At 40.3% G+C, this 24,233-nt stretch overlaps 1 protein-coding gene across 1 annotated transcript in view; it reads right to left on the bottom strand.

Moving 5' to 3' along the window:
* Positions 1-644: 644 nt before the first annotated feature.
* HTRA3 (HtrA serine peptidase 3) overlaps positions 645-24,233 on the bottom strand; it is a 40,978-nt gene continuing 17,389 nt past the window's right edge. The window contains exons 2-9 of the mRNA XM_037898141.2: positions 23,461-23,560; positions 21,061-21,283; positions 19,331-19,525; positions 16,628-16,660; positions 15,851-15,965; positions 7,384-7,432; positions 3,440-3,535; positions 645-1,957 (exon numbers count right to left, since the gene is read on the bottom strand). Of these exons, the coding sequence (XP_037754069.1) occupies positions 1,792-1,957; positions 3,440-3,535; positions 7,384-7,432; positions 15,851-15,965; positions 16,628-16,660; positions 19,331-19,525; positions 21,061-21,283; positions 23,461-23,560 (977 nt within the window). The 3' untranslated portion in view covers positions 645-1,791. The remainder of the gene's footprint in view (positions 1,958-3,439; positions 3,536-7,383; positions 7,433-15,850; positions 15,966-16,627; positions 16,661-19,330; positions 19,526-21,060; positions 21,284-23,460; positions 23,561-24,233) is intronic.

Here is a 24,233-nt window from a genome sequence, read left to right as displayed (position 1 = left end):
TTATGTTTTAGACACTGGGGCTCAGAAGAGCTAGGTTCAGTTCCTGGCTGTGCCCCAGGCTTACTGTGGGTATGTCTACACTGCAGATTGTCACCTGCAGCTGTGCCAGCTGACTCAGGCTTGCAGGTCTTGGGCTAAGGGGTGTTTAATTGCGGTGTAGATGTTTGGGCGTGGGCTGCAGCCCAAGCTCTGGGACCCTCCCACCTCGCAGGGTCCTAGACCCCAGGCTCCAAAACAGCCCCTCAGCCCAACTCAACCAGCACAGGCCAGCAGTGGGTTTTTAATTGCATTGTAGACATACCCTGTTTGACCTGGGGCAAGTTACCTACTCTTTCCGTGCCTCAGTTCCCCAACTGTATCTTAGCAGGGTTCTCTAGTTGCCATCATAGTACAAATAATAATAATAAAAATATGAAAATCACATTATAAAATGTGAATTATAATGTGCATAAGGCATTACTAAACATAGGCTAAGTAAGGGCAGAATCTCAGCAAAAAAATTACGTTCCAAAGCTACGAAATCAAGGCTTCTGTAGCCTTTAAAAGGCTTTCATATCAATTAGCCTAACTTTCTTTAGCTAAATCATCTCTTGGGAGAGTCTGTTCCAGCACAAGAGGCTATTCGCAAAAATAATTAACAGCGGTGCAAAGCAAAATTTTATTTGTGTAAACTTCAATTTCCTTACAGTAGAAACATATACAGTACAAGCATAAGTAGTATATCAATTTTTCAGCAAAGTGTACCGGTATAATGAAAAACTAATTTGTACCATGACTTTAAAAAACTCTGTAAAAATACTGTGAACTTTCAAACTTCTTTTTCTGCACACTGTTTTGACTTTTATATATTTAACTAAAGCATTAATTCTATAAGAATCATTTACTATATTCCAGAATTGCATGACCTAGGTGTAACACTCTATAGCCTGGTACCACTTTCATACCATTTTTATATTTACAGATTTTCCCCACCTGCATTCACATATAATGTACAAGCTCCAAGAACAAATAAAGGCTTTGCCAATGCTAATTTCACATTCAAAGAGGCAAAGAAATGCAAAAACAAACAAAAAAAAGCTCAGCTTTTGGTCAAAGTAGCTTAGTTCTGCTGTGTCAAAATCCTGCTTATAATCATCCAATGGCAACTTCTCCTTTTTAACCATGTTTTCTCACTGTTGATGGAGTTATGGACTTTCAAATTACAGGACTGACCCTGCCATCAATGGCAAAACTTCTATTAGATTTAAAGGGACTGGGATTGGAGCCAGTTTCTATAGTGACACCCCAGAAAGAGTCATAGAGTTTAAGGCCATCACCATTAAGAGGGACCACCAGTTCCAGTCTGAAGACCTGTACATCACAGGCCATCAGTACCACCCAGTACCCACACACTAAAGCCACAACCAAAATTAGACCGAAGCATTACCGTCACAGGAGATTAGACTATTATGTGCCATAGGCAAAGAATAGAAGGGCCAAAGTGCACCAGTGCCCGAGGCCCCTGCAAGGGCAGAGATATGATTAATGTGCCCAATTTACACACATTGTGGGGTTGTTTATTGTTATCCTCAAAATATATTTTAACAAAATTACTTTGAAAGTAAAATCACGTTTGTTTTCATTTTGTAACCTAATTAAATTTAGCTACTATGTACAGACATGGCTCAGGCAATCAAGTTAGTCCACCTTGTCATTAGTCAACAGGAAGTATAATTACTGCAGCTGTAAAGGAGGTATCTGATGTTTCAGAATAAGTGAGTTTAGTTATGGTGTGAGCTTCCTCAGTTTGATTTACATGACAACTTCAGGTTCTATGTTAAACAGCAAGTCATCATTTCCCCTTCGAACTTCAAGTAGTAGAGGTGACTCATTCATCACAGCCTCTTGCAGGTCACTGGAGGTCATCAAAGGACGTCCATTTACTTTGACAATGATGTCTCCATCTTTGATGCCACCTCTGCATAGGCAAGATAAAGGCAAGGATTAAGCTGTGTAGTCAAGGGCATTAAATTCACCCTGTATAGAGGACCAGCACAAGGTCTATGCAGCACTTATTTAACGTAAGTGGCACATAAGTTTTGCTCTCAGCCTTTCCTTAGGGTTGATTTTCACTCAGGGTGTTACTAACTACAGTAAACTGTAATCTCGGCAATTTTCTAGAATCAAACACTAAGCATTAGAGCTAGGCAAATAATGGATTTTTTGGTTTGTTAGCAATTTCAAAAAGTTGAAAAATCATTTCAGAATGGATAAAAAATTAAAATTTTGAATTTTTAGTGAATTACACAGTTGAACAAAATTGCTTTTGCTCAGATTTAATACTTCATTTTGACAAAATCAAAATGTTTCTTTTTGATTCTGACAATTTTTAAATGTATTTCAATTTTTAAAAATAACAAAGAAAATTTTGAAACAAAAAAGTCATTTCAAAACTGAAAAATTGAAATGAGATGTTTTGACTTATTTGAATTTTTTTCCAAACTGAGTCATTTGGCAAAATCTACACAAATTTGCAAAACGTTCTGGCATTGCTGAATCTGCAATCTTTGAAAAAAAAATGTTATATGAAAAATGGTGCCCATGGAGCATTGAATTGAAGATCTGTCTTCTAAAACAGTGAGGACAGATAGAACACAAATCTAGTTTTCACAAGGTATTGTTTTCTCAAAACTTCAGTACCTATAACAACATAGACATGAAAGATACCTTTCACCAGTGAATCTTTCTAGTTCATCCAAGATTGGATTGTCCCCGTAATATACGAGTGCCCTGAGAAGAAACAAATTCTACTTCTAAAAATTCTAAAGTGGACGGAATGTACTGACCTTTGCCTTCAAATATTTATCTGAATGACTTTTAGTTCATCCTCCAATTTTCTTATTAATTCCTAGAAAAAGTCTTAAAATCTGATATGTAGAAAGCCTGAAAAAACAATCATTCATTCCTCCAAGATGAAGTGTTGGGGCTTAACAATATTGTTGAAAACTGAGCCTAGTCTGTAGAAAATTCAAGCCAACGGCTACTATATCATAATAATAGGGAACATATGAAGACATTTATTTAACAAAGATTGGCAAGCAGCATCCTCATTTATATTAAATTTATTCACACTTAATTTTCCCTTTCAAATACAAATATGGTTACATCGTTGTTCAAGCATGTTTATTTATTTAAAAATTCAAACTAGCTAATACTTTAAGATGTTGCCTTTAGCAATGATATTATAAATATTTGACCATTTTAAATGTTAATAGAAATTCATCAAAATATTTTAACAGGTATTTTACTAAAAGGCCCAAATTCTCTTTGAAAAGCAAAAATAATATAAAGCAAGAACATGCAAGACCTTGAATATAAACAACAACACTGCCTGCCAGTTTCTGTTGGATAAGTATCTTCAACATGAAGAAAAATTATGTTTGCTTTGGATTTCACCTACCTCTGAGAAGGTGAATTTGGAACAACTTCATGTACATAAATTCCACTGCTCACATCAGGAAAATCAGGATTATTGAGTTTTAGTTCTTCCACAAGGCTAAGAGAAGATGAAAATATTGAAATCAGTAATTGTTTCAAAGAGAAATAATTTTCAAAAGTACATTATTCTTGAGTTTTCTCTTGAATAAAATAAGTGTAATAAAATACATTACTTAACCTAAGTATGTATCCACAAATCATCTTGCATTAAAATTGCCTGAATGAAAAACACTCTCTATATCAGCAGTTTTTTTAAAGGAATCAGATTTACTATCATGCATCCTCAATTGCACATGCCATAATTATTCTATTGTACCTCATGCAGAAATAGCTTGTTCTGTTATTGTTGTGCTTTGTATTGTGGAAGCACCTAAGAGCTCCAGTCATTGACCTCATTGTGCTAGGTGCTGTACTAACACAGAATGGAAAGATGGCCGAGAGAGTTTATAAGTTGAGTAACATTCACAGTGGTGATAAGGCAAACATTTGCTAATCGTCTAGTTTGTTTATTCTGGCATTTCATTCTCATTGTGTCCTCAGTTAAAAATACAACAGTTTTGAAAACTCCAGTCGTAAACAGGAGATCTGTGTCTGGTCCACAGCAAGACCAGACTCCCGAGTTTTTCAAGAAAAATCTTGTTTGGGAAATTTTACTCTGCTTTCAAGTGTTCTGCATTTGGCTTGTTTTAGAGTAAGGAGCCAGTGTAAAATACAGATTGTAAAACACCTTGGCTCCAGTAATGTGGGAGGATGACTGACTCCCAGGCTTAGGGTACAGAGCTGCTTCAAGCCTTCAAGCGTGGGTGTAAAGACTTTCAACCTCAGTCGCATGGATAGCTGTGCTTCAGTCTTCTAAGCGGAGAGTTTGTGAGCTATGCAGTCAGACAGGAAGGAAACCTGCACTCTTCACAAACCGCTTAATTTTCTCCCCCCGGCCCCAATGAAGTTAATAGAGTTAAAAACAAACACACACAGAGAGACACTGTTATTTACCAAAAAAGGGCAACTTCTTGCTGTATTTCTTTAGATACTGCAAATGCAGCAATGCCTCACACTGACTGCATATGTCATGATATTTAAAGATAAACCCTCAGCTGGTGTCTGTCAGCTTCTGCTGAAGTTAATGAAGACACACTAATTTATTCATGCTGAGGATTTGACCCTTATGCGGGAGACAGCAAAAATATAACTCAATAAAATAAAAACTGTTTAGTCAAAAACATCAGCTGGATATGCTGCAAACAGGTGTTTAGTCACACAGCCTTCTGCCACACTGGAGACAGAGCTACTGGTGTAAAAGAGGAACTGTATTAGTGTAAACAGAAGAGTACAAAGGGTTAAAAAGAGATCTCACAAAACTAGGTGACTGGGCAGCAAAATGGCAGATGAAATTCAATGCTGATAAATGGAAAGTAATGCACACTGGAAAATATAATCCCAATATAATACAGATGATGGGGTCTAAATTAGGTGTTACCACTCAAGCAAGATCATGCAGTCATAGGCCCATAGCCTTTAAGGTCATAAGGGACCATTGTGATCATCTAGTCTGACTTCCTGCACACTGCAGGCCACAGAACCTCACCACTCACTCCTAACCTCTGGCTGAGTTACTGGAGTCCTCAAATCATGGTTTAAAGACTTCAAGTTACAGAGAATTCACCATTTACACTAGTCTAAACCTGCAAGTGACCCATGCCCCATGCTGTAGAGGAAGGTGAAAAACCACCAGGGTCTCTGCCAATCCGGGGGAAATTCCTTCCGAACCCCAAATATGGCGATGGTCATTGTGGATACTTCCCTGAAAACATCTGCTGAATGTATAGCAGCAGTCAAAAAAGCTAAATGTTCGGAACCATTAGGAAAGAGATAGATAATGAGACAGAAAATATCATAATGCCAGTATATAAATCCATGGTACACTCACAAATTGAATACTACATGCTGTTCTGTTCATCCCATCTTAAAAAAGGTATATTTGAATTGGCAAAGTATGGGGAAGGGACTGTTCATTTTAGAAAAGAGACAAGGCAGGATATGATAGAAGTCTATACAATCATGAATGGTGTGTAGAACGTGAATAAGGAAGTGTTATTTATTCCTTCACATAACACAAGAAAATTAATAGGTGGCAGGTTTAAAACAAACATAAGGAAATACTTCTTCACATAACACAATCAACCTGTTGAACTCATTGCCAGGGGATATTGTGAAGGCCAAAAGCATAAATGGGTTCAAAAAAGAATTAGATAAGCTCATGGAGGAAGGTCCAGCAGTAGCTATTAGCGAAGATCGTCAGGGACACAACCCCGTGTTATGGGTGTCCCTAGACTTCTGATTGCCAGAAGCTGGGAGTGGACGACAGGGGAAGGATCACTCAAGAAAAATTGCCCTGTTCTGTTCATTCCCTCTGGAGCAACTGGCACTGATCACCACTGGAAGACAGAATACTAGGCTAGACAGACCAATGGCCAGTATGGCCATTCTTACGTTCATTCATTTGCTCTCCAGTGATATTTCAGACACTAGACAATTACAGATTTTATGTTAAATACGATGAAGAGATAGAATTGGAAGAAATTGTTCTTATTCTGCCAGTTCTTTTGCATACATTCAGCTGGCAAGGGAATGTTTTGTTGGTTTCTCAAAGTAAGCTGTGAGATGGGACAAATGAATGGAGTTTTTAGTCCTACACTGTATCTGGACTAAAGGAAAAGTACTGCCCTTGTATCAAAATAATGCGTAGTGTGACTTTCATTTTGGTTGTGGAAAAGGAATTGGATTCAGAACGTCAGCTGACTGGGAAAAGCAGAGCGAGAAATTTTGCAAAGCACACATTAACGTATATTGTTACCAGTGGCAGGAGTGGGAGAACTGTAAGATGATTATCATAGGATACAGAGGGACCTAGACAAATTGGAGGATTGGGCCAAAAGAAATCTGATGAGGTTCAACAAGGACAAGTGCAGAGTCCTGCACTTAGGACAGAAGAATCCAATGCACCGCTACAGACTAGGGACCGAATGGGTAGGCAGCAGTTCGGCAGAAAAGGACCGAGGGGTTACAGTGGACGAGAAGTTGGATATGAGTCAACAGTGTGCCCTTGTTGCCAAGAAGGCCAATGGCATTTTGGGATGTATAAGTAGGGGCATTGCCAGCAGATCGAGGGACGTGATCGTTCCCCTCTATTCAACATTGGTGAGGCCTCATCTGGAGTACTGTGTCCAGTTTTGGGCCCCACACGACAAGAAGGATGTGGAAAAATTGGAAAGAGTCCAGCAGAGGACAACAAAAATGATTAGGGGACTGGAACACATGACTTATGAGGAGAAGCTGAGGGAACTGGGGATGTTTAGTCTTCAGAAGAGAAGAATGAGGGGGGATTTGATAGCTGCTTTCAACTACCTGAAAGGGGGTTCCAAAGGGGATGGCTCTAGACTGTTCTCAGTGGTAGCAGATGACAGAACAAGGAGTAATGGTCTCAAGTTGCAGTGGGGGAGGTTTAGGTTGGATATTAGGAAAAACTTTTTCACTAGGAGCATGGTGAAGCACTGGAGTGGGTTACCTAGGGAGGTGGTGGAATCTCCTTCCCTAGAAGTTTTTAAGGTCAGGCTTGACAAAGCCCTGGCTGGGATGATTTAGTCTGGGATCGGTCCTGCTTTGAGCAGGGGGTTGGACTAGATGACCTCCTGAGGTCCCTTCCAACCCTGATATTCTATGATTCTACGATTAATTTCCTGATCCCAGAATGTAATTTTCACTGCTGAAAACTAAAAATTTCCACAAACCTTGTGGAAGTTTACATACAGATCTGAACTTTGTTGCTCTGAACCACTGCTGAACCTTTATAATGCATTTTATGTGTACCAGTGCAGTTTATATAAAACATATTTAAAAGATACTTACATGGATGTTATTGTCAGCATCCTTATGCCAATGAAGCGTTTTTTCCCATCTGGAAAAAAAAACAGCAGCTATATATAAAGATTTTAGGCAAACAATCACAAGAACACCTTTTCCATTGAAATGGTAAGAGCCAATACAAGCAAGAGGAATCAGCCTTTACCAAGATTAATACCACAGAGAATGCAAAGCATGCATAGTGATTAGAATGACTTCTAAGGTCTTGTGCCTTCCCTCATGAAGCCGTGGATGATTAGAATTAGGATTTCTCCCCTCTAGTCCCATTGCTGAGATAATGGCCGCTATAAAGGGAGTCACAAAAGATCAGTTTCAGTACTATAAAAGTTTTACTTAAGGAAAGTTCAGAAAACATCCAAGATTTCTAAAAGATTTAGTAGCACAAAAATCTTTAGAACTTATTACACCTAAGAGAATGCAAATTTTTGTAACTATGTTTGATCTAAAGATGGTTAAGTCGATTTCGTCAAAAGGAGATTTTGAAAAAAAAAATTCGGGGTTGGGGAATGGAAATTTCACAAAAAAAGCTAAATACATATAATGCTAAATAAATAAATAAAACAATTCTTTCCTTGCTTGATACTGCAGGAGTTGAGCTCACGTGTGGTGCTCAAGTTCAGAGTTCCTGGTTTAATCAGAAGTATGCTAAAGGCAAAGAATTCTCAGTAAAAGGTCCTCAACCCTGGAAATTGCTTCCCTTGTTGGTTTGTCAAAGCCCACATTTGCTAACTATCAGGTCATACTGTGAAATCCCCATACAGAACTGCTCGCAGGATCAGGGCCTATTCTCTTGTTTTAAAAGTTTCCAAGAAGGGAGCAGAAACAATACCTTAGGCGACTAGTCGCACAACACACGTAGCGAATAGGTCCCATAGCACTCCCAAGTGCTTTACAATACTATATACATAGCTACTAAACAGCAATTAGTTTAGATTCACCACACATGAGGCAGATAAGTATGATCAGCCTCATTTTACTGAGAGGTTACATGACAATCTCTCACAGAGCCAGTCTCCTGCCTCCCAGGCCTGTGCCTGAACAATGAGACAAAAGTGCCATGGGCTCTTTCACGTTTATAGAGACAGAACCTTCTAAGGACACCTCTGAAAGCCCCACACAAGTAAATTACATGACACTTAGGGCCAGCCTACACTAGAAAATGTCACTCAGAGTGTGAAAAATCCACGCCCCCGAGTGACGCAGTTAGCCGACCTAAGACCCTATGTAGGGAGCACTAGGCTGATGGAATAATTCTTTCTTCAGATGCCATAACAACTGCCTCTCAGAGAGGTGGATTACCTCTCCTGTCAGCAAAGCTAGTATCTATATTGAAGCACTACAGTGGTGCCACTGGAGCATTGCAAGTGTAGACATGGCCTCGATGTATCTGCTTTCCAAAGAATGAAAACACGGTGAAGTGATCCTTACACATTTGAACTTGTGGTGCAAGTGAGTTTAAATGGGGCAAATTCAGCCCTCCTATAAGCTGGCACAGCTCCACTGGTTCTGAAGCTACAACCGTTCTGAGTGGCAGTGATGCCAAAAAGCTGCTGTATGTACTAATTTGATTTGATGAAGCCCTGCGGTGAGTGCTTCAGCAGTTGATTTTATCCTGTATAAAAGAGAATTTCCTCTCACTTGGTCCAGAATAACTGTCTTGGAACTTCTTTGAGCATCCCGCTGCTCTCACGTTACGAGAGAGGATGAAGAGGAGAGACTAAACAGTTGCCTCTAATACTTGTTCTTCCCAGGATATAAATAATCCCAGGCTGGGGAGCTGCTCCTGCATTCCTCGCACACCCTATATCCCCATTAAAGTCAATGGAACACACCCCAGAGATGTGGGATTTACTGGACCCTTGGCAATCTTACAGTATACCTCCAGCTATCTGTGTTGCCTTCCCTGGAATGCTTAGTCTCTCCTGAAATTGTTAAGATGAATTGAGCAAAACTGGCTACAGTAAACTCCAGATAGAGTTCTACTGTTCAGAACAGGGCTGTCAACCACCATGGCCCTGGGTCAGATCCATTTAGGTGACCTGTATAGCATTATATATATAGAGAGAGAGAGAGAGCTTCTTCAGAACTGAAGCTTCCATTTAAAAAAAAAAAAATACCTGCACAGTTCCTAGCGCTCATGTTTGCAAAGGCAACCTCTCAAACTTGAGTGGGACCTGAGTGTGAAATGATGCAGTGTGTTGTCTTCCTGAGTCTGCAATCAGTCTGAAAAGATGTTTCTGAGAGTGTGTACAAGTTGGAGGATCCTTTAAATGTCACCAATAACTATTTTATTGCTGGTCATTTTAACACTTGGGATAGCGAAGGGGGAAGCAGTACAATGGTGCACAAAATGGAGAGGGGGAGGCTGAATCGGGAATTGCTGCAAAGAAGAAAATGCAGATGAATGAAAGGATAAGAGGCACAGACATGGAACAGGTACAAGAACAGGGATGGATGAGAAACCAAGGGAAGACTGAGTGCTGATCTTAAAGGGCACTATTATCCCTGTGGGTAATGCTAAATGTGACAATGAGGCACTGAACAAATAAGAAATAATGATAATGGCTTAGTTACTACGTAAAGCCTTATTCCACCCTAGATCTTTGTACAAATTGCCCATACAGACCAGTGGGAGATCTGCCGTGGACCGAAGATTTATGGACCATAAGTAAAAATGGAATTTGGCTCTCTCTCCAGAATGAGTTTGACAAACCTCATTTAAAATAAGTGTTTTGTAATTATAGTAAAATGCACACGAGGATCTACTTTGTGAGATTATTTTATCTGCTGCGGCGGCGTGGGTAGAAGCCTTCTGCAAGAACTCCTGCATCTTCTTTTCTTGGAGCATTCTCATCAGAACGTATGAGAACCTAAGACTCTCTTTGCAAAAAGTACATCACTTTACATTTCTCCAAGTTGAATGTCATATGCAAAAGTTAAGTTTTCTACAACAAAACCAGCTTGAGGGAGTATAAATTGGCAGCCCTGCTGGCAATCTTAGCAGAGAAGCCAAGGAATGAATGGGCATTGAGACTCAATTATAGTGCATTGTTACCGCAAAGGGATGACCCTTTTGAGGGCAGAGTTGAGTTACATTGGCAGAGCAGTGCGGGGAAGCTGGAGTTACAGTGTGCCATGCCACGGTCTCCAGAGCTGTCAAGATGGCAGTTTTCATGAGCACTTAAAATTGCTGTAGGGATCAGGAGGCAGAAGAAAAAATCATTAAGACAGCAAGCACAGAATGGAAAGAGGTCCTGAAAATAATGAGCCTCTCACCAGAGTGAAATCACAGTAACTAAGGCTTTCTTATTATTATTATTTTAAAATGTTCATCTGCTGGAATAATCAAGCTATACATATGTGGAACAACTTCAGTCTGAAGCCAGTATGACCCATGGAGAAGAAGATCTTTTAAAGTTCTCTGAAACAGAAGGTGCCGGATTCACCAGTGCGATCTAGATAATTTGTGCCACTCCAGTGATGCAAAACAGCTGCAAACCTGGCTTAACAGATCGGTTAAACTGGAGTAGTGCAAAGCACCAGGAGGTTGCTTGTGAATCTGGCCCCAAAGGCTGGAAGTACCTAACTACTTAAGAAGCTTTCTATTCTATGAGATATTTTCATGCATAAGAAAGACACTAGATACTATCAGCTTCTTCTTCTCAAAATTAAACTTTTTGATTGATGATTATGATAATATACAAAACGAGACAGGTCAATAAGGGGCTAAAGGCATGAATATTCATAACCACAGACAAAGCTACAGAAAAAGTATTATTGTTAGAGCCAAATTACAGGCCTGAACCTGCAAACGCTCATGTACATGAATAACTTTATCATGTGAGTATTGCCACTGTCCAGTCAGTAAGAGTGCAATCCTGGTGCCACTGAAGTCAATGGGAGTTTTGTTGTTGACTTCAATGGGGTGAGGATTTCACCAAGACCTTCTAAGGAAGGAACTAATCTTGCATTCTGCTTGGTATGCAGGGAAACTTCCTACTACTCAGTACACACCCATTGCATTTAGACTGCATCAGCGGGCCTGAAATTATTTAAGAAAAATATTCCACTGTCAAACAGATACAATGAAACTGCTCCAGCCTATCCTGTTTACTGGTGGGCTGTGTATTTTCTCAAGCTGTATAACTAACTGAGCTATAGAATGAATCAATTATCTGAATGCAACTCTAAGATGAAGAACAGCCCAAATGACAGTTTTCAATATCTTTACCTGTATGCAGCTATTTATCTCTATTATTATCTTTAATAATTATTACTATTTGCTAAACCCAACAGCTTGCTTAGCTCTGGATGGAGCCAATCCAGTGAGATGCTTTGGTTTAGTTGTCTCCAAAAGCAAGAATATTTTGCTGATATTTAGTCTAATTGTTAGTTTACTGTCTTTCACCCCAGCACTCCCTGTTAATATCCTTCTAGGAAGTCCTGAGTTCTGATTTCAGCCCTGCCAGTGATTCCCACTTTGGGCTTCAGCAGATTGCTAAGATCGATTTTTTCATATCTGGATCTCTGAAGTTAGGCACCGAAATAAGTGGCCTGATTTTTCAGAGGTGCTGAGCTGTTGAAGTCACTGGAAGGTGGGGATTCTCAGAACCTTTGAAAATCAGACCACTTATTTAAGTGCCTAATTTTAGGTACCCCAGTTTGAAAAATCCAGCCTTTGCATGGTCAATTTTCCCATGTATATAATGGGGATGATTTACCTACCTCCCTGAGGTACTCAGGGTTAGTTAATGCTGTTACAGAGTTTTGAATGGCTAAAGATCTATATAATAAAAGCATTATTATTATGGTAATAATAAATAAGGTATTATTATTATGACCATCCCATTTGAAATAGTGCTAAATGACTTTACATTTAAATATTCCTCATAATTCCTAATAGAGTGTATATTTTTGATTCTTCAGCTTTGTAAGTAGGATTACATATTTGTGTGCAATAAACACACAGTATGGATTTCATGACTATGCACATTATACAACACTGATAAAGTTATCTGCTCAACTGAGATTTTAAAAGCCACAGTCATACTAATTTTACAATGTCATGGCGGTCTCCTCTACACCAGAATCAAGTTGTAAAGAGGCATTTCCTAAGAAGGGTACTGTAATAGTTTATGCTTCCACAACCCAATCTTTTCAGTTAGATGATATTCAATGCAGAATGGAAACACCCTTATCCTTATTCCTTATGATTTAATCATAGCATGATTCTGAGGGTGGATCAAAGTTAAATGACCAATTCCCTTTTTATATTTTCATATGATGAAATGTAACTGGCCCAAAGGAAAAGGATGATGAAAAACTAGAAATTCTATTTACAGTCATAAAAAGGAACAACGTAAGTATGGAAATTTGAAAGCTATTACTAAGTATCCAAAAATGCAAACTTAATCCTTAACACCATGCAAACAACTGCTGAAATAAACTCATTCCTTCCACATTTCCACCATAGCATGGGCTAGTAAATGACTTTAAAAAATAGCCCTGCTTTGGCAGTGGTTCAGGGCAAATGGGCCAGGTGCTTCCTACAAGTATACAAGTGGTGCCTGACCAGATGAGTGTCTTGATTCAGTATGACATTGCAAGTGAGGGTTAGGAACCAAGTGTGCCATACACAGAAGGAACAAGGATGAAAATAACAAGATCTGGTGGCCACTCCGTATGGTACATACACATCACAATGGTCTGGCTCGTCCCTTTCACTTCTTGTCTGCTCTGCGTAGTAGGGAGTGGATATGGTGGAAGAGGAGGGAGGTAACCTGTTGTACAGATTCAGGATGGACATTCCAGCATGGAAAGAGACACAGGCATGCCTGTGAGAGAAGCAGATAAAGGGGATAGCGAGGCCAGAATCATTGGTGAGTGTAGAGGAGTGGGAGGTAGGGCACAAAAGGAGACCAAGTCAGAGATGTAGGCTAAGTCTGGCCTTGAACACAAAGACTGGGAATGTGAGGCTCAGGCAATGGGAAGCTACTACAATGACTCAACATGGCTGAGGGGATGGCATAGGAAAACTGATTTCAGCAGCAGCATTTTGGATGGACAGGCATGAGAAGGTGGGGCAGGGTACTAGGGAAGAGACCCAAGAAAAGAAGATTGCAGCAATCATGGTGGGAGATGATATGGGTGTGGACAAACAATTTGGCAGTCAGGACAGAAAGGAAGGGGCAGGTTTTAGAGAAGTGACCCCACTTGGCCACCAGTTATGGGTTTGGGAGAAAGGGAGGATGGTAAAGTTATGAATTGCACTGGAGGACTGAGGTAGGGAGGAAGGTTTGGGCTGAAATATTAGTAGGTCAGTTTTGGCCATGTTGAGTCTGAAATGGCAACAACTCATTCAGCGTGAGGTGTCAGACACACAGTTAGAGATAGGAGCCTGAAGACCAGCAGATAAGTCCAGAGTGGGGAAGTACATTTGACAGTAATTGGTGTACTTACACTGTAAGCTTTTGGGGGCAGGGATAATCTTTTTGTTCTGTGTTTGTACAGCACCAAGCGCAATGGGTTTGTGGCCCATGACTGGGGTGCCTGCCTGCTACCCCATACCAATAATAATAATCGTCATCACCATGATCATCATCACTGCAGTAGTGGAGACCATGCAAATAGAAGTCATTTATGAATAAAGTATAGCGGCATTATCCCTCCCAAAGCTACCCAGTAAGTCCTCGGTGTTTGGATCTTATTCCCCACCCTGCCTGCTCCCTGCCTCCTTAGGATAATCTGCGGGGGTGGGGGTTGTCCCTGTCCCTTGCAAAAGACACAGAAGAGGAGGGAAATCCTCCTTGATTAAAGTCAAGTTACAAGCTGTTCCTAAGTGTACCTCAAGTTAAGCTGGTTCATCTACAACTCTCACCCTTTCTGACGACTTTCCCTCTGAGTCTTATATATGAGATACTGTCTATTCTTTGGGTCTCTAGGTTTAGGAATAACGAAATATCACTTTTTCTTCCAAGAAGCTGTCTTCAAATCCCAAATCTCCACATACAATGACGCCACAACCTCTCTCAGGCTGTAAGCCAACACTCCTTCCCTCAGCTGTGTGCAGCCTTCCTCTGATTTTATGTGGACACAGCAGCAAAATGAGGACAGGCACATGCATGGAATTAAGCAGGAGGCCCCAACTTTTATTAAACTTTAACACAAGGGAGAGGTGCTACCTGCCCATCACCCATACTCTCCTGTACCAGGCATTTAATTGGTTCCAGGAGCAAAAAGAGGCTCCACATGCCCCCACTCCAGGTTGAATGCTGGTGAATGCTAGCCAATCAGCAGCCCTCCCTACCAGCTGGCCAACGGGTGTCAGAGACGCCCAGGAGGAGGAGCTACCTACTGTCCCTAAATGAGTGTCTCCCTCCCTCGCTGCTGGGCCCGTTCCCCTTCACTGCCGTCCGTATCAAGTTCCCCCACCCATTGGGGCAGGTAGGTGGCATTTGTCCTTATCAGTTTAAACACCAACAGAAACCAAGACTTGCATCCTGGTGGCCTTTCACTGACAGCCCCCACCTCCCAAGTCCATACCTGAGAGTGTCCCAGAGCTGTAGCTGTCCATTCTGTCACACTGCCAGCTGAATCTGTGCAAATTACGCAGTTCTTGAACAGATAATTTACAACTAAAATCCAGACAGTATTTTTGAATAACGTATTTATAAAAACAGGATGGTCTCTTAAAATAAATGCATTGCAGAGCACCTCCCTATTAATTAAATGTGTTTTGTAAGTTATTTATATAGCGATCTGAGACACACTTTTGTCCTGTCAACCCTATGTGGCTATTATAGATGTTATGGCACTTTTAATGGGAATATAGCAGCGTTTCTTAGTCAAAATTTCTCTTCCTACTGTTGTGAGGCTTGTTAGTTGCCTCTTAGAACTGGGTACTAATTAAGGAAAATGTAAAATAATGTTTAATTCTTTTAGTTATTATAACGTTATTATGTGTTTCCATAGGGATATAATTTATCCCTTCAGGATGAAAGGTTTTCTATGAGCTAATTTTATTGTCGTTCAACATTACTGCTGGCATGGTGCTATTCTATAATACAGAGTACAGTAGAGTAGCCTAACAGAAAGGAAGAATGATGCAATGAGTAGGCACTTGCGTGGGACCCAGGAGATGCAGGTTCAGTTCTCTGCTCTACCACATGTGGCCTGAATGACCTTTTGCAAGTTGCTTAGTTTCTCTTTGCTCAGTTCACCATACATAAAAAGGGGATAATATCTACCCCACAGGGGACTAGTGAGGATGAATGCATTAGATATTGTGAGGTATTATAGAAATGGAGCCACAAAAATACAATAGATATGCTACATATTGCAGTCAGTCACTGTATTTCTTTTTTGGTTAACACAGACCAAAATACTGAAATACGAGTTCGCAGTATCATTTAGAACGGTATTTTTTCTAGCCAGCTTTGCTCGAAGAATTTACCTTTATTTTGTTTGTCATGTGACTCTGTGAGGAACTGAGAGATGCGATCAGAAGGAATAGCAAAGGAAATTCCAGCAGTAACCTTTAAAGTGTTTATTCCAATCACTTCACCATCCTGTGGAAAGAAGACAGCCAATGAAATTGTCTGTAAAAGACTACAAGGTTAATCCCACTGCCTAAGGCCTTACTTTTCAAAAAAGTAAATTGAGGTCAGTTACTCACAATCTGGAGAAGTAGAGCAATGATTTACTGGGGAAGCTATTCTTTCCTATTATCATTGTTTTCATGGGTTTTGAGAAAGGTACCCAAAAGATGGTAGTGGTGATACAATAAATAATGATAAAATTATTCTTCACTTTGAATCAAATTGTTTTTCTTTACTTGTCTTCTAGGGACACATTTTCAGACCTTCACATGTAAGTTCTATGTGCAAAAAATGTGCACTTGCCCATTTTCCAAGCAGAAAATGGGCATTTGTACGCTCGTCAGATACATGTCTTTCTGCACATAGAGTTAGGCGTGCAATTTCCAGATTTGCATTAGCAAAGGGAGAGTTTGCAGCCACATTGGACACATATAGATGTTTTTCACAGTCATAACTTATATGCCATTATCTGACAATTTAGCCATTAGTGATTTTTTCTTGAAGACCTGTCACTTTAATGATGTAAGATTTGTGTATGTGTATAATATATTGGACATTCCATCTTCACTGAGAACATAAGAGATAAGTACGCCAGTTCTGTAAAGGAAAAAAAAAAATCAATCCGTTCTTACCAAATTAACCAGAGGTCCTCCTGAGTTTCCATACTGTAAATATAATGGCAGAATATGTTAAATTGTTATTTTACGGCAGGAAAGGAAAATCGCGCTTCAGATCGTGTTATTTATTAGCACCTGAGAGTGAGCTAGGCACTGCACTGAAGGACACAATCCCTACCATAAAGAACTGAGAATCAAAGGGCCTGATCCTGCAAAGGAATCCAAGTGATGAATCCTTAGGATTATATTTGCTTCTTTGCAGGATCAGGTTCTAAACTGGGGTTAATATTAGGGGAAATGTTAAAGAAAGTCTCTAAAGTGTAAAACCATATTTTTATTCTCCCAGGTATTGTTACAAAAGAGTTGGAAAACATTTAATCCATGTTTAGCCAATTACATCTCAGTACAATGTTAATAAACCAATATTTTTTAATAAAACCTAGACCTGTCGATCAGCAGATTGGTTGTGATACTGTCAGCTACTTTCCCCAAGGAGCAAAAAGAACGTGGCCAACATTAAACAAACCTCACTGCATCTCCTTGTGAGGTAGGTAAGGAGACACAGGGGTTGCTTTACTAATCATAGATATGCAGCTAGCTCTGGGGGGAAATGTGGCAACTGTTTAACTAAGCAGTTTTGAGTTTTCCCAGCATCTGAAGACTTTCAAGGAAAAAACCCCAAAAGCAGAGAGCTGCAGGAAGTGGGAGGTGTAGAGGTCACTTGCCTATCTACTTGTTGGCTGCACAAATTTGTTTTTGAGTTGGGCCAAGTTTTTGGGCCAGTTTATCAAAGAGCCAAGAGCAGCAAGCTACCAGTCAAAATAAACAAGCAATGGATGAATAATAGCAATACGAGCCATCTAAGAGTTTACCTGTTGATTGCACTGGGCAAAGCGCTGTTTATTCTCAGAAAAATAAAACATAAAATCTACTTTGATTTTTATTAATTTCATGGTATCTCTTTTTCAAGTAATCATTTGTAACAGATCTGAATTATTTCTGACTGTGGAAAACTGAGCCATGAAAGCAGCTTTTTCAGATACAATACCCTGAATCATGCAAAAGCTTTCACAATAACAGAGAACCAGAGACACCTTTCACTTGCTGTCCTATGCTAGAATAATTTAATGGTAAAAAACCCGTATATACATATACAATATAGTTCAGTTTATTACAGTATTTCCCATTCCCTCTTTTGTCTCTCCTCTCACAAGGCAGCTACGCATTCTTGCTGAAGTGTCTTGGCTGAGCAACAGGAATGCTTTTGAATAGAGCAACTATCAGACTCTGCCTATGCTCAGGAGGAATGAGTGAGTTAACTAAGCTTACTGCTTCCCCAGGCCAGAGATCATCTTCATACCCCATGTTGTCTGTTGGAAGAACAACTCAAAATGTCGCTTTTTCCTGTCTTTTCCTTCCTTCCCTACTCTCGGGCTTAAATTCAGCCACAGCTGTCGAGAGCAGAGCTCCAGTAAATATTTAAAACCCCCTGGAGTTTTCATAGCATGCTTGGGGGGGGGGTGGCAGTGGGGGGCTCTGGGAAATATTCTATGAGAATTTAAGCCCTGCCTACTATAATATCACCTTTGCCCTTGTATTATGTGTTGAACTGGATCAGAAGCTACCTGTGTCGGAACTGGATCAGAAGCTTTTGGGGGCAGAGATGAAGTCAAGAAAATCCTGTTCTAATCGTGGCTCTGCCACCAACTTGCTGTTTGCCCCTTCAAATAAAATCTTTAAAGTGCCTCAGTGATTTAGAAGTTAATGGGACTTAGGCTGCTAAATTTCACCCTGAACCCTCTTCCCAGTGTATAAACCAGATTCTTTGATACAACCACCTCAAAAGGTTGTTGTGAGAAATAATGAATATTTACAAAGGGCTTTGCACATGTAAACAGCTAAATACTATTAATTTACTCTGCTGAGTACATTGTCTGAATGTAGTGAATACATATTTCTGAGAATATTTTTGTTTTAAAGTTTTGGCAGACTTTAGCTGTCATCTCCCCTTAAATTCACTAGAAGTTGCATGCAAGTATCTCAGGGCATAATTTAGTCTTTTTCCGTCATCCCTTGTAGCCCCTCCTATGTCTGGACAGCACGTAACACAATGGGGCCTCAATCCTGATTGGAGTCTCAGGCTGTTACAGTGATTTAGGATTAGATTCTCATTCGGACTATATGGCAGACCAAGAGAGTAAGAACTTCTCCTGAAGTCCCTGTGGGATCCCTGAACCTTAAAACTGGGCACATACAGGTAAGTAGATCTACTCACCCATTTATTCTTTCCCTGGGTAGAGAAAAAAATGGAGCTTTGGCACAGTAGTAGCCAAGCCAGTGCAGACAGGAGCATGATAATTCACTGCTGATCTATACCAGACGTATGTCATTGCACATATGCTCCCTGGAATAAGGCAGAAATTGGCGGGGGGGGGGGGGGATTGCAACCTCAAGGGGTGCTTCTCATTCATAATACCTCCCAGGACTATTGCTAGGGTGGGGCATCTTATGCACCTTCTCTTCCTCAGGTCAGAGTCTAACCCACAGACACAGAATAATCATGCATGAAGAGGGCATAATTTATTTTATAGGAAGTCCCTTTTATTCAGTGGAATTCATCTAACAGGGCAGTTATTCCCTGCAGCACCAGTGGAATTTCAAGGTTCCAGGACTATAAATCTGGTGAGTTTCTGAACTCCTCACCTACCCAATACTTACGTTGATAATGGCATCTGTCTGAATGTAATCCATATCCGAGTCCCTCAGGCCTAGCTCCTTTCCATCTCGCTGAGCAGTGCTGACAATACCTGTTGTCACAGTGTTCTGCAAGGCAAAAGGGCTCCCAATAGCCACAACGAACTCCCCAGGACGCAGATCGGCCGAGTGGCCCAGTAATAATACGGGTAGTTTTTTCTTTTAAAATAAAAACAGGAAGAAAACAGAATTACTGTCAGTTTATGGCTGGTTACTCAAAATGAAATGTAAGGCCCAAACCCTAGCTACAGACCAGAAGGATATGCTGCCACCTATGTCCAGCAGAAGAGCAATTCTGCCATCGGAAGTCAGGATATCACAGCTCAGGCCAGCTCAATGCGCTGCAGGTCGCTGCTTCCTGCTACTGTCTTCAGAAGAAAAGGGCTCAGTCCTCATGGAGCTGCCTTGCAATCATTGTAGATGGCAGAATCAGCCCCAACAGGATTCTGGGACAAACTCATGCATTTTCCACGGGATGACCCTTGTCATGATGTGCAACCCACCACAAGCCGGATTCTGCCATCCTTACTTACATTGTGCAGTATCTTACTGCCTACGTAGCACCACTGAAATCAACGGGATTATTTGCGGAGTACGGTATCACCTAGTGTGAGTAAAGGTGGGAGAGCCTGGCTGCATGTAAGCGATGAGTAACTACTGGGGGACTCTTGTGTACTATGGCAGGTTCCCCTCTGTACAACCACATCATATAGTCTGCTCTCAGCAGGCTGGCTCTTCCCCTTTGACCAATGTTCCCCTCTTGTACACCCCACCCTCATGCAGGATGGAGCCTTTAACTACAAGTATTAAATTGTCCCAATAAAGCAGATGATTTTTGAGAGAGAGGATGTTCACTTCAGATATCCCCATACTCTCCCAACATCAAAAGGACTTTTTTCTTCAAACACAGTCACACTCACGTCTTCAGTTATGTTTTCCAATATGCAGAATCTGCATCTTTCTTTTAATCAGTGCTTCCATACCAGAAACAGTGAAATAATTTATGAACAAGACGTGAAATTTCCCAGGCCTACAGCTGCAGTCCATTCCTTACATTTCATCTACAATTTATATTAGGCTTCACATTGACTAGCAAATACTAGTGAATGAGATATATAGTATTCCCAGGCAACAATCAAAATAAGTTTCCATGAGGCAATTTGGTCAATTTCTGCCCAACGATAGAACCATTTCTGGTCTAAATACTGGAAGAACCATACTTTTGTTAATGAAACTGTGATGCTCCACTAATAGTAATATTCCACATTTTGAGCCAGATCTTCAGTGATATAACTCAGAGCACTGCGTTGAAATCACTGGTTCTGGGCCTTTGATTAGACTATATATTTAGTCATTGAAATGGGAACCTTCTTTTTTTCCCTTTTTTATCTGACCTGTATCATATTAACAAGATCTGCTAATAAACAATTCCTTGGAAAGCTGTTTGCTTATTTTGCAGTCTCTCTGGCTGTTAATTCCTGATTGGAGCAAAGAAATGTGAACACGATGACTTGCTCTTAAAAATATATTAGGTTCATTTGCACTGTGAAATTTGCATTACATTAATAATGAACAATTCCACACATGTTTCGAAAGAGATTCTTAAGAACATGTTCCAGCAAACAAGGCTGTGCCTAAAACACAACTGAGCTGAGGCTACCAGTCTGATTCGTTTAACCTCTTAGATTACTTACTTTAGGATGAATCTTTATTGTTGCTATATCAGACTTCTTGTCAATGTCTTTGATTGTTGCTTCATAGGTATTTCCAGTCTGCAGCTGCACTTTTAACTGTTGTCGCCCTGATATAGAATTGCTGCTTGACACCACGTGGGCATTGGTTACAATTAAACCCGAGTCTGACATTATAAACCCAGATCCACTGGACAAGGGGACATTTCGGCCAAAGAGTGGATGTCTGTATCAGAAACAAACAACAATATCTCATACATTAAACAGCTTGTGGGGAATAATAATATTATTTAACAAGGCTTATTACAGTTTGTAGCAGCTCATACATATAGATCACCTTTCACTCTGAAGAATCCCAAAGCACTTTATCACTCATGTTAGATCTGGTAAAAAAAATACTGAATTTTAAAACGTTGACAAAAAAAGACAAAATTTGCACAAAAACATGGATCCATTGTTAGACCAGCTCGAATGAATGTCATGCCAGGGATTCTCAAATGTGGGATTGTGGAGTACTTTCCTAGCGGTTTGCAAAGAGCTGGAAGGTCACATGGTCCTTTTGCATCTTTGTTTTCAGCTACTTTTACAGGTATCTGAGTTTTCATTGCAAAGAAGGCGCCTGGATGCCAGTAAAAGTAGCTGGAATACAGGGAAAGGAATCAGCCCATCTGACTCCACTCATCACTGCTGCTATGTGAGAGGAAAATGAAGGCAGGAAACAAGAGCTTCCACCACCAGAGGGAGCTAAGAGTGGGACTGGCACTTCTGGTAGGAGTGGGGAACCAGGGAACAAGGGGGAAAGGCCCAGGCAGCAAGGCAGCTTGTGCAAAAAAGAGGAGGAAATGGCAGCAGGTACTCATGGATAGGAGACTGGAGCAGGGGGCACGAAAGCCTGTTCGGGGGAAGGCAGGGATTGAGAAGGGGAAAAAAGAGATAGAAAAGGGAGACAAAATTAAGAGAACAAGCAAATGGTGTGATTTAGAAAACTGAAGAAACACTTACTGCACTGAAGACAGTTACAGATACATTAAAGATTTTTCTAAGTATGACTCTTCCTGGTAAGCAATTGCTGCCATTGCTTCAGGTGTTTTATGCAAATAGGAATGGAGATGGTTCCAGTGATAGCAAATGGGAGGGGAGCTGGTCCAGGAATCTGTCTCTCTGATAAGATGCAGTCCAGACTGTGAAATTATTTGAAGCCCATGGTACATACAGCAACACTGAAGTGCAGCCAGCCCTGGGCTCAATCAGTGCCTAATACATCGCACATCACTGAGGGATGAGGAGTTAATCAGATTTGAGTTTTTACAAGGACTCGGGGGGCAAATGTTTTCTTTTCTGGAAAGGTGAAAGGATTTATAATATATACACAGAGAGAGCAAACAGGTCTTGGGTTTTAGAGTTTTTCAAATGACCGAACACTGTAAACTATTAATGGATTCATAGATTTTACAGGCAGCATAATTTAGTCAGACCTCCTGCATACCACAGATCATAGAAGTTCACCAAGTGATTCCTGCATCAAGCCTGTAACTTCTCTTTGAGCTGCAGCAGATCTTGTGGAAAGACATCCAAACTTAATTTAAGTCTTCAAGTGATGGAGAAACCCCCAGACCCTTAGGTAAATTGTTCCAATGGTTCATTACCTTACCTGTTAAAAATGCACGTTGCTTCTCATCTGCATTTATCAAGCTTCAGCTTCCATCCATTGGCTCTTATCATGCCTTTGTCAAATAGATTCAAGAGTCCTCTCCTATCAGATATCTTTTCCCCACTTAGGTACTTATAGTGCCTGATCAACTTGCCTCTTAACCTTCTCTTGGATAAAGTAAATATAGTGAGGTTCTTTAGGCTCTCACTGTAAGCAGCCTTTTTCCAGCTTAGCTTTTTGTGTACGTTTTTTTTCACTGGAATGGTTCATATTTTACGTTCTGTCCAAATCAAGATTGAATGAATCTCAAAAACAAATATGATAGCTTCATCTTATTCCATATAATCCAAAGGTTGTGAGGATAGTTAATGTTTGTACAGTACTGTGAAGATATTAAGAAGTATAAGTAGCTAGGTACTATTAATACTATCATTTATTATCCACTTGCAGTACCACTTAAAACCAGGATTCCTTCCTACATGCAAGCGTAGCTGAATTAACACTGGACAGATCCTGCTCCAGGGTGGTTGAGATATCATTTGAAAAAACACGCCTGCAAGACTTTGGATTTGTTTATCTTTGTCTGGCCATGGGAAATTGCTGGTTTCTAAGAAAACTTTACCAGTTACAGGCTTCTGCTAGAGCACTAGTCACTACTGGCAGCACAATCATGTGTTGGCATGCTTCTAAACAATGCAGTTAGAACACACACACACACACACACACACACACAGACAGTCAAAAAAAGTTACCTCAGGAAAAGTTCAATATGAACAACTGCAGGTGCAATCTTTTCCACCACATCTGCAATGAAGTTAAACTTGTATCTTGGGCTGTTGGGCTGTTGGTGACCTATACTAGCAGAAAAATTGGGTATGTTAATAAGAAAATACCCTTTGTACCAATCACATGAGTTAAATTTGTCTATAGTTCACATGGGGACATTTTCCAGCCAGACAGGGGAAAGACATATAAGCCATTAAGAGACTTTTAAAAATTGCTTGTGTTTTGTTTTGTCCTGAGAAAACGGCAAGGCCATTTGGCAAAGAACTTCCTAGATTAATTGGAACTCAGAAGATGTAGTGATGGCCTTGTCTGGCTGTTTTTTTTTCAGAACTAGTCATAATTGTTATTTAAAATTTCTACTGCAGTAGCACCTAGAGATCTTAACCAAGTCAGGACCCCACTATGCTAGGCACTATACTAAAGTACCGCAAATGACAGTCCTTGCCCCAAAAGCTTGTGTGTGAACTCACTGTGAAAATATCAACTGAAAGCAGATCTACCAGAATCCTTATGATCTGTTATTATAATTCAGTAATAAGTTTGACAGTATTATGAAAAGAAACATGAATAAAATATGAAATTCTGTAAAAGGAAGAATAGCTCTGAGATAAACACAACAGCCACCAGGCTTTCAGTGTTATTACTGACACTGAAGTTTGGGAACATCTGTACTGCTACAGTTTAATTAATCATGTTTATTATGAGTGTCTAGGGAGAACGGGGCTCCATTGTGCTAAGC

This window comes from Chelonia mydas, chromosome 4 (assembly GCF_015237465.2).
Source record: "Chelonia mydas isolate rCheMyd1 chromosome 4, rCheMyd1.pri.v2, whole genome shotgun sequence".
Taxonomy (NCBI): Eukaryota; Metazoa; Chordata; order Testudines; family Cheloniidae; genus Chelonia; species Chelonia mydas.
This window is presented reverse-complemented; position numbering and strand designations above follow the sequence as displayed.